This window comes from Cyprinus carpio, chromosome A24, assembly GCF_018340385.1.
Source record: "Cyprinus carpio isolate SPL01 chromosome A24, ASM1834038v1, whole genome shotgun sequence".
NCBI lineage: Eukaryota > Metazoa > Chordata > Actinopteri > Cypriniformes > Cyprinidae > Cyprinus > Cyprinus carpio.
In genome coordinates, this window is record NC_056595.1 from 24357096 (window position 1) to 24368671 (window position 11576).

The window sequence follows — 11576 nt, forward strand, 5'->3', positions numbered from 1 at the left end:
TGCCTCTTTGGCACATGATCGTCCCCTCATTTGTCCTTGGGTACAAAGATAACCCTGTGAAATTCCTGGAAAGTGACGCCCATTGATTGAGAATTACAGGTTAGCACTTCCATTTATGTAACGCTCTGGAACGTTTCACTGAAAGACAAATATAAACAAAGAAAGAGTGATGGACCACATTGTTTTATTGCAGTGGTGAAACTAAAGCAGTGATGGCCTTGCTCTGATATCCCGTGCATGCGTCCACCATCACAAGACAAGCGAGACATGTGAGGTATTGTCTTTCTGTCGGGTCAAATGTTTGGTTGCCTGCCCAGTACTGCTGCATATGTGTCTCCGTCATGATTATCTTTGAGGTTAAACTAATAAAACACAGTTAGCTTTCTTATTCTGATCTAGTTATGTTGTTGATCCTTTACTTTTGTCATTTTGACGATTATAGAAACTAAACATTTTAAATCACTAATTAGGGAAGAAGTGTTTGTATAAAGGCTACTTGCCAACAGACAAGTATGGTTTCAACCAGTGTGACAATGAAGAGGAGCTATAAATAGATGTTATGCCAAGTGAAGACAACCAAGTAGCAAATGTCAGATGTTAACAAGGTGCAAGTGTTCAACAAGTGAGATATTTTTCATTGTGCATGCCTTCATAACATCTACAGCCAAACCCTCAGAGACTTGAAATCTCTAGGCAAGAATCTCCTAAGGACGAGCAGTCGATTGATCTACAGGATTTACAGTATGAGAGAGGATGCAAGCGACCAGCTGTCTGACAATCATAATGGTAATTCAATAGAGCTACGAGGTTAAATTAGTCTCTGCTGTCTCTAAGAGACTATATTGACATTTCTATTTACGGCTGTCACTAACGATTATTTTGGTAATCGAGAAATCAGATAATTTTATATATATATATATATATATATATATATATATATATATATATATATATATATATACACATACATACACACACTCTTAAAAATAAAGGTGCTTCAAAAGTTTCTTCAAGTGATGCCATAGAAGAACCATTTTTGGTTCCACAAAGAACTATTCAGTCAAGGTTCTTTAAAGAACCATCTCTTTCTTGCGTTTTTATAATCTGAAGAGCCTTCTTTCGCCACAAAGAACCTTTTGTGAAACAGAAAGGTTCTTCAGATGTTGAAGGTTCATTTTGGAACCATTTAGACAAAAAGGTTCTTCTATGGCATCGTGAAGCACCTTTATTTTCAAGAGTGTAACACAAATTGCAGTCAAGGATTTTTTTTACATTGATTACTCAAATTAAATCGAAGAATCGTGACAGCCCTATTTATATTCAGGGTTCACAGACATTTCAACCAATGATTTAGAACTTTTTCAAGATAACACTTTATAGAAATTTCACTCATTGAGGGCAATTTCTGCTCATAGCAAGAAAATCACTAGCAATTCATATCAATTGCCAAGACTTCAGCTAAGAAGGATTTTGTTCATATATTTCTATGTTTGCAATGACTGTGAGAACACTGTTTTTGTATATTTGATATGCTTTTGATAGCAGCTTGAGTAAACATTAGGGGGCGCTATAGTAAAGCTTTAAGGGTAAACAAACTGACCTTTCTGACCACTACAGAATCAGGAGCTGCTGTCCAGAGTGTTTTTATGGTGAATCATTGGCCTCATCTGAAATGAGCTCACCGACAAAAACTGAAGAGCTAAAAATACGCAAACCAGAAAATATTGATGGACCAGAGGTACAGCAGAACATTCAACAACACCAATGTCTGAATGCATTCAGCTTGATGCTTTCAAAGCACATATTCACTTCTAATCACTTGACAAACATGGGATTTACCAGATTTTATTTGTAATTAGACTTGATTAAAGATTCATTTATAATTACAGCATTGTTTAGTAAGTGTTGCGCAATCATCACTTATTACTATTATCCTTTATTATTAAAGTAGTAGTAATAATAATAGTTCAAATTATTACTAACAATTCAGAACTATTAAGTGCATTTTAAAGAATCTAACACAAAGATGCGTTTACAAGAGAAAGCTACAAAGCTCCAGTGTTCCTTATTTCATAATCAGACTGAAAATGCAATAGGCAAAGACAAATTAGAAAGACAACAGACATAAATAAATCCTGACAGTGTCAACATTCAAATGAACCTGTGTGTTCCTTCCCTCTGCTATCATACTCTTCATCCTCTATGTTTAAGGTAAGGAACAGAAATAAGGGACGTTATGAGCAGTGTGATTCCAATCAGCCTCATTAGAGGAATATTACAGGTTTATTACAACTGAAGCTGTCAAATTATTCAACAAAATTGTTCTGCCTCCTCCGTTAGTTTGTACAAAACAGGATAAGTGTGCACAGTAAAGAATGGATGGTGCACTTGAGATGGTTAAAAGCAGAAATATGGAGGATATACATATATTTTCTGTTATTATTTTGATTGGTTTTGTAATTCATCTGCAACAAAAAAATAACACCTGGCTGTGCAAAAGAGACATAAAATGGAGTAATTGATAAGACATCCCAGCTCTTGCACATATAGTACAACTCAAGTTGCATTCCTATAATATTCCTTTAACAAAGAGTGACGTAACATACAGTAATAAGTGTTTCTGGTATCATGCCTCAGTCTAATCAGAGTGCACATAAACGATCCTTGAGGCACTGATCAGTCCTTCAGCGATCCTCTGGGCGCGCCATTCTTCGCCAGCAGCAACGTGTTAAAGAACTAAGAGAACCGATTCCATCCTCCTTCCATCTGGAGTGAGAACTTGAGCCTGTTTTCACAGGGATAAATATATTTCAAAACGATCATTGCCATTTTTAGCCCTTGCCTCATATTGGTCTAATATATTACTAATAAGTCACTGAATGCTACGTGGGTCAGACTTCAATGTTTAGTCAAGAGTGTACGCCCTTGTCTCATGGTTTATGTCGCTGAGCGCTGACAAGCATTTGAGTAATCTGGGCGCGGTTCGGTACCCTTCACCCCTCACACTTCATGACGGAGTCCATGTGCCACGACTCCACCGACACGTGTTAGGAATGACTACAAATACGTATTATTAGGACAGGACTCCGAGGTCAGTCCCTCAGTATTTGCGGTTGAAGAGTGAAGGCTAGGTCTCTGGGTTGGGCGTAGCCAGAAGAGGAACGTTATCCCTACGTCTTCGGACCAGCGGAGGACGGCGGTACTGTTCTCCATCCGCCAGCGTCTGTGGAAGGGGTTTGCGTTTGCTCTCCGGGAGAAGCAGGATGGAGAGGACCGCCAGCAGGGCCAGAGACGAGTAGACCACATGGTGCAGAAAGTAGCCGTAGTGATTACGCAGATCCATGAGAGGAGAACTGAGGCGGCCCACGCAACCCAAAGCCATGACCGCTCCCACACCACTTCCTCTGTGGACACAATAATGAGACATTAAAATCGGCACTTTCGTGGTGTGTTTCTAAAGCAATAAGCTCCAAGAAGCCATGGTTTACAGTAAATTCATAACGGTTATTCCATATATGCAGTACGTTTTCACAAAATAAAACAAAGTAAATAAAGTGTAATGATATAAATAAAAACAGTATTCTTCCACCAAACAATGTAGTTCCTCAGAAACAGTTGTGGTTGCAACAAAGTGGCCGAACAACACACAAACATAAAAACAAAGGTGTATGTTTGTAGAGTGATTTACAAACAGCTTTGAACGTGGCTCAGCCAATCAGAATCAAGGACCGGAACTATCCATTAAATAAATTAAAGTAAACTAAAATCAACATCCAACCAAGTTTTTACAAGTAATTATGACTGAGGATCTTGAAATCAATTAACGGCCTCTCAAGTTTTTACAAGTAATTATGACTGAGGATCTTGAAATCCGAGCCATAAATTTGGCAGCGAAGAGAATTTAGCTGAACTCACTGTTGAGTTATATTAATTTGTCCCACATCTAAATTGCTTTCTTTTCCCTTAAGAGTATATTTATGTTTACAAATAACCATTTGAAGAATATTTTATTTATTTTACAATGCATTTATTTAACCGAAATTGCTGTTTATATGGTTGTCAATAGATGGGATGCTACATTTTATTCAAAATCTGTTAAATATTCACTAAACATCTTCAGTACGTTTTGGCTCTAGTAAGATTTTTTCACATGGTTTTCTCCATGATTTCTATTTCTTTCGTACAACAAAGCACTTGAATGTTACAAACTCTTAATTATAACTTCAGAAGTATTAAACTCCCATTATAGCATGTGAAGGCCGCATGAGTGGCATCCCCCAATATTACAATTAAATATCATAACAACATTACAGCCATATTTATGCATTTGTCAAATGCTTTTATCAAGTGCATTTAGGATTTACATTTTATGACTTTATCCATTCTCTAGGAATCAAACCCATGACCTTGCCGTTTGTTAGCGTCATGCTCTACTGGCTATAGTATGTGAAAACTATTAATAAGTGAACGACAAGAACAACTGGTGCAAACTCTTCGCTCTGTTTCCTCCCAGGAGAAACACTTTTGGCAGGAAGCCGGAACCACACAGAAGAGATGCATGAATTACATCCCCAACTGGTTCTCTGGAGTCCAATAGGGATTGTGCTGTTTTCTTTGCTGTCTCATTGTCCATGCATCCTATGCGTTCTGCTGCTACAGGAGCTAAAATAAGCGTGAGGTTACGAGGGTGTGCTAGTAACCAGCCCCGCGGGAGCGTGTGTTTACCTGATGATGGTGGGCATGACTTCAGCGGTGAACAGAATGGAGAGGGAGGCGGCCGCTTGGGACGAGAACAGGCCCATTATAGAGAACACAGTCATGGCTGACTCACTCAGATCTGCAGGGACACATTCATCTCAACGTTAGACTTTATAAAGCAAAATACCTCAGAATTAATTGGACAATGCTTGAAACTTTGTATCGCGCGCACTTCTCGTGTTATTGCCTTCTCATGCCAAGGTATATATGGTATATATGATATGATCACTTGTTGAAATTGAAAGTCGCTTAAAAAAAGTTTCCAGATAATTCTGTGCAAATCTATTTTTAGACTTTTTTTGCATTGTGAAATAATTTTTAATAATTAAATGCATTTATAACCATTCTTCCACAACAAGTAGAATTGTAAGTATTCATCTATGGGATAGTAAGTATTTGTTGTTTTAAATTTATTTATTATTATTATTATTTAAAATCATTGTGTCCAGGATGATTTTTGTAAGTGTTTTATGATGATAACGAATGGGATTTATGTTTATTTTTTACATTACAGTAATGAAGTCTCCTCACATTTGAGGAGAAAAGTGCTTGCACTGCAATCTTAGAAAAAAAAAAAATACTTTAATAAAAAAAAAAAAAAAAAAAAAAATATAATATAATAATATAATATAATATATACAAAAAAATATATAAAATAATGCTAAATAAAAATAAAACTCTTTTAATCTTTGTTTTGATTTTAGGGTGAGATATCACCCAAAAAATACCGAGCAAAAAACACTTACACTCCATGAGTCCGAGCAGGATTAGGGAGGCCAGTCCGGTCAAGGTCATGGCTAGAAGAAGAATTCCACGACGACCAAACTTGTCCACTGTTGCCCAGAGCAACAGCCAGGCCCCGCCCCCTGCACATACAGACAGCAGGTACGTCCAATAGAAACTGGGGGTGAATCCTCTGACATCACCTCTGAAGGAGCTGTAGCAGTGACTGATGCCATGAGAGATGAACCTGAACACAAGAAACACTTCAACATACCATAAACCCCACGGAAAGCAAGACCAGTCAACTTAATAATCATACAAGACACATACACGTAGGAATAAATGACGCAATATTTAAATAAGGAAATAAATGCATGTGAGAATAAATAATATGTGATCCTGGAGCACAAAAGCAGTCTTAAGTCGCTGGGGTATATTTGTAGCAATAGCCAAAAATACATTGCAATGCATTTTTTCTTTTATGCCAAAATCATTAGGATATTAAGTAAAGATCATGTTCCATGAAGATATTTTGTAAATTTCCTAATGTCAATATATAAAAACTTATTTTTTTATTAGTACTATGCATTGCTAAGAACTTCATTTGGACTACTTTAAAAGGTGATTTTCTCAATATTTTTGATTTATTTTTTTTGCTCCCTCATATTCCAGATTTTTAAATAGTTGTATCTCGGCCAAATGGAAAGCTTACTTATTCAGCTTGCATTACATTTATTCAGATGATGTATAAATCTCAATTTCGAAAAATTTACCCTCATGACTGGTTTTGTGGTCCAGGGTCACATATATAAATAAATAAATGCGTAAATAAATAAAAAAAATCAATTAAAAGTAAAGAAAGAAAATATTAAATAAAGGGGGAAATAAAGGAAAAAATATTAATTTATTTTTGTTTTGGTCCTCCATATTGCTCAATTGTCAAATATCAACTGTACAGTAAATAAATAAACTTTAATTCTGACTATTTTGATGTTACTTTGCAAGAGCAGTCTGACTCCAGCATCCAAAACTTGACCACTTCAGCACATCAGGGAAGACGTTTATCAGTAGGAATGACTTACGAAGTGAACCCCAGCACACACAGGTTTTTCCAGATGTTTCTGCTGTGCAGCAGCTCCGGGAAGGACAGGTGAGGACGTCCAGGAGACGAGGACGAGTCTGTGTCCAGCTCTGCATCATCAGACACAACAACGCACCGTTTGTTCCTTGAGAACTGAACTAACATTGGACGGAAACCTCCCCTTCCAAAATGAATGTGGAAGCACTTTAAAGCGTAAGACATTTTTAAACTGACCCGTGAAGCTGTCATCATCTCTCTGCCGCTCGTTGAAGGAGTTCATGTCTCCCGTCCTCTCGGAGAGCAGAAGCCAGCGCGGGGATTCGGGAAACACTCCCGGGATCCTGAAGACAAACAAACGGCAGCTAAAAGAGCAGCTTCATACACTAATAAGATCATCTGCACAACTATTAGAGAAGCGACACCGTGGCACTAGCGGGATGGTCTGGTTGTCATAGAAACGAAGGTGATTTGTCATTACTAACGAGCGCTAATGTACGCCGGCTGCACTCAAAGCTCTCAAGCCTCACGGGAATTTCAGATCAATATTCCTGAAAGAGCAGTCGCTTTGCATTTAGGCTGATGAAGTGTTGAAAAGCTTCCTGTTCCCAGATGCTACAGTGTTGATGCTGAGCCAGTTTAATAACAGAAGAGATATTATCCACAGCACTGAAGGCCTGACCTGCGGGAAACCGTGTTGATGTTATGTTATGCAACAAATGAATCACCTGTAAATGTGTTTTTCAGAAAGCAGCTCAGAAATGATTTCAGAGATCAACACTTCTGTTTCCAGGTCAGTGCTTCCTTATGTTTTTATATTATTACTAACATCATGTGTTTTTATCCCTTGCAAACTTTTTGGTTGGATTTTGGTGATGATCTGAATATTGTTGTGATTTCCTGTGGCTCAAACAGTAGAGCATAATTTAAAATTTTAACAAATTTTAAACCATGGCACAAACACACTGTTTTTCACTTTTTGGTAAAAAAATAAAATATTAAAATTATATATATATATATATATATATGTGTGTGTGTGTGTGTGTTGTGTGTGTTTAAAAATAAAAAAATATATATATGTGTGTCTGTGTATATGTGTGTGTCTGTGTATATATATATATATGTGTGTGTGTGTGTGTGTGTGTGTGAAAATATATATATATATTTTATATTGTGTGTGTGTGTGTTGTGTGTGTGTGTATAAAAAAAGTATATAATATATATGTATATATGTGGTGTGTATATGGTGTGTGTATGTGTGTGTGTATATATATATATGTGTGTATTGGTGTGTGGTGTGTGTGTGTATATATATATATATATATATGTATATATGTAATTTTATGTATTCATTTATTTATTTATTTATTTGCATTAAATTTTATACTGATATATCAATATTTTACTATTTTTTATTATACTTTTATATTTATTATAAAGTTTTTATATTTTTATTAATTTTTATTTCAGTTTTAGTTACTTTCAAAAGCGAAATTTAGCCTTGTCAGCTACTTTTTTCAGTTAACATTTATTTTATTTCACTTAACACAATTTTTAATGGTTTTAATTTTAGTTTAAGTTAACTCTAATAACCCTGATATATACAAATAATTTTATTAACTTATATAATTCATTTTGTAATAATTACATACATTGAAACATTACCATGTAGCCTTTTCATTTATTTTTTTTTTTATTTTTTTATTTAAGAACACATTGGTTTAAAATGATCAATTTTTAAAAGTCAGCAAAAAAAAGGGCATTTTTTAAAATTAGTATTTTTTTCTGTTAATCACTGTATAAATCGCTATAGAAACAAAGGTGACTTGACTATCTGCCTCAAACTTTCTAACCAGTGCAATCCTAATAGTAATAGTAAACTAAAAACCACATGATGAGTAGGTGGCTTTCATCATAGACTAACCCATAGCACAGGAACAATGACAGAGGAGCTGCTCCGGTTCCTAACAGGCCCCTCCAGGAGCCACAGCCGAGGGCCACAGCCAGCAGCAGGAGCTCGCCTGCGAACACGGTCAGACCGGACATCATCGTCGCCAGCAGCCGCTGAGACGGGTCACAGAATTCCAGACCTACAACCAAACGCAAAGAGACTTTCTTGCAGTCTAACATCATCTCAACTCTGTGCCGCTGTGTTCCGTGTGTGTTTGACTTACGTGTGACGTACAGCGTGAGGTAGACGCCGGCGCTCGCCGCGGCCAGACAGAAGCGCATGGTGATGAAGACCGGCGGTGAGGGCGACACACACACCAGCACCCCGAAAACCACCGCCAGCATCAGAGACACCGGCAGAGACTTGTGCCTGCCCAGCCTGAAACACACCGAACAACTCAAACTCGGAAATACACACAAAAAAAACACCGAAACGACAGACGGACAGACAGTTTCTCACCGGTCAGCCATGTAGCCCAAACCCAGACAGCCTGTCAACGTCCCCAGAATGAAGCACACCTCCTCTACTGGAACCAGCCAGTACCGCGAACACACCAGATCCCACTGCACACAACAGGAAGTCAGGACAGAGCAGACAGGAAGTCAGTTGTTTGGTAGCAGTGCCAGGCAAACTCAATAAGCGATTTAAGAAAGAACACTGTGAACTTTGAAGATTCGTGGGTTCATGTCTTCTTCTTCCGTGCTAAAGCAGCAAACGCAGTTTAACTTCGTGTTTGGTCATGCTGAACATTCATGAACAGTCAGATTACAAACGTTATGCATCAGAGCTTTAATATCCAGCGTTAGTACTGTTAACTTAACTATTAAAATTGTTTTGGTAATTAAAATAAATCTGAAATAAAATAATAGATTAAAAACCTAACCTTAAACCAAAGCTAGAAATGTTCCATTGGCACTAAAAATATACATAAAATAAAATAATTTGAAGTAAATTTTAAAAGAAATGTCTAAATTTTAAAACTTAAATTAAAAAAATTTAAAACTATTTAGAAATATGTAAACAAAAATTTTAAAAAAATGACAAATGCACATTTTTATTAAATTAAAAACAAAATATACAATTCAAAAGTTTCATTTTTTTTTATATTAGATTGAAATCTTAAATGAAATTAGAAATGTTGCCATAGCAACTAACTGAAGTTAAGTACTAAAATTTCTAAAACTAAAACTGAATTAAAAATTAAATTAAAGCTATATAGAATTTAAAGCACATTACAAAATTACTAAAACTTGAATTAAAAACTGAAAATGTAAATGTAAAAGTTAATTCAAATCTTCTATATTGAAAAAAAAATGTAAGTTAAAGAACTAAAATTACTAAAATCAAAATCAAAATAAATTAGTTGTATATAAAATGTAAACAAAAAAGTAAAACTATTTAGAAATATATAAACAACAAAATTAATGAAAAAATGACAAATGCACATTACAAAATTCACTAAAACTGAAATTGAAAACAAAATATACAATTCAAAAGTTTTAATTATATTAGATTGAAATCTTAAATGAAAATTAGAAATGTTGCCTTGACAACTAACTGACGTTTAAGTAATGAAATTTCTAAAACTAAAACTGAAAAAAATAAATTAAAGCTATATAGAATTAATATAAAAATTACAAGCACATTACAAAATTACTTAGACTTAAATAAAAAACTGAAAATGTAAATGCTAATTCAAATCTCCTATACTGAAATAAATTTAAGTTGAAGTAAAACCAAAATAAAAAATAAATTAAAGTTTTATATAAAATGTAAACAAAAAAAGACAAACGCACAGAATCAGGTTACTAAAACTTTAAAGCTAAAAATATAAATACTTAAATAATTACTATAACAGTATATAAATAAGACTAAAAGAAAACTGTTAATATCACAAATGGATTCTAAACTTCAGCATGAACGAGTCAAATGTCATGTGAGCAAATATCTGCATCATGACGCAAGCGCATGGAACACAAAAGAGTTTGTCAGCTGAAATGTGAGAAAACCAGTTCTACTGTACACATGACTAGTCTTCAGGGTGGAGAACATCGGCCCACATTGACCACAAACACCATCAACAAATGAAAACATCGACTAACTTTAGATCCGTCCCAGTTTTGCATCTTTCACTGAATACAAACTTCACTGGGAGTATTTACATACACGTTAATTAATTACAGTTCTTACAGTTTATTAGTTTAGTGAGTGTCTCTCTGTGAGGAATCTGATGAATGCAGAACATCAAACCTAACCTCGACAGACATGACGAGACGTACTGACACGCGTCACGCTCATGATAAAGCAACAAGACACGAATCTGTTTCAAGCAAATCTGAGATTAACTTCGCATGATAAGCAACAAGACATTCTGACAGACTCTTTCTATTTCTGTAGCATTGCACTGAAACCTCGTTAGTACAAAATCACACTCCACATACAAGTAACTATATATTTAACATCAAAAAGGATATGTTTCCTGTGATTATGTTGTATTATTAAGCTTTTTTTGACAATACGGTGACAGCAGGAGCAAAATGAAAATATGCTGTGACCATTCATAATAATCTAAGATAATTTACACTACAATCTTCATGTTCATGGACTTTTTCTGATATAGTAAAGGACAAAAATTGTGTGATTATTGCATTATTTTCTAGCAGCTCCTGAATAATCTGGTTATAGACATGTTATTATAGATTTAGTTCACACAAAATGTCAAATCTAGAGTGTTACTGTTAACTAAAATTAAAAATATGAATGTTTGTTCATTGAAATAAACATGAAATGAAATTAATATATATACGGAAACTTATTTTATTTCAGTAAATTGTAAGGACAACATTTCTAAGTTTAACTACTTAAATTAATAAAACTGAAATAAAATTTGTTAAAAAAATTCAAACATTTTAAAATCTAAGGAACATAATAAAATAAAGATAAGAAAAAAAACAACAAAAAATGACTAAAATGAAGTAGACACTAATAAAATTAAATTAAAATTATAAGAATAAATTAAATTAGATTAAAATGATAAAAATAAAATACATTTTATATATATAATTT

General features: G+C 34.8%; 1 protein-coding gene across 1 annotated transcript in view; it reads right to left on the reverse strand.

Annotated features, from left to right (window-relative positions):
• Positions 1-1829: 1829 nt before the first annotated feature.
• The window catches only part of LOC109050074 (solute carrier family 22 member 17-like), a 14704-nt gene continuing 4957 nt past the window's right edge, over positions 1830-11576 (reverse strand). Inside the window, 8 exon segments of the mRNA XM_019067752.2 lie at positions 1830-3404; positions 4726-4837; positions 5505-5728; positions 6564-6672; positions 6797-6903; positions 8484-8649; positions 8734-8888; positions 8970-9073. Coding sequence (XP_018923297.2) covers positions 3128-3404; positions 4726-4837; positions 5505-5728; positions 6564-6672; positions 6797-6903; positions 8484-8649; positions 8734-8888; positions 8970-9073 — 1254 coding nt within the window. The 3' untranslated portion in view covers positions 1830-3127.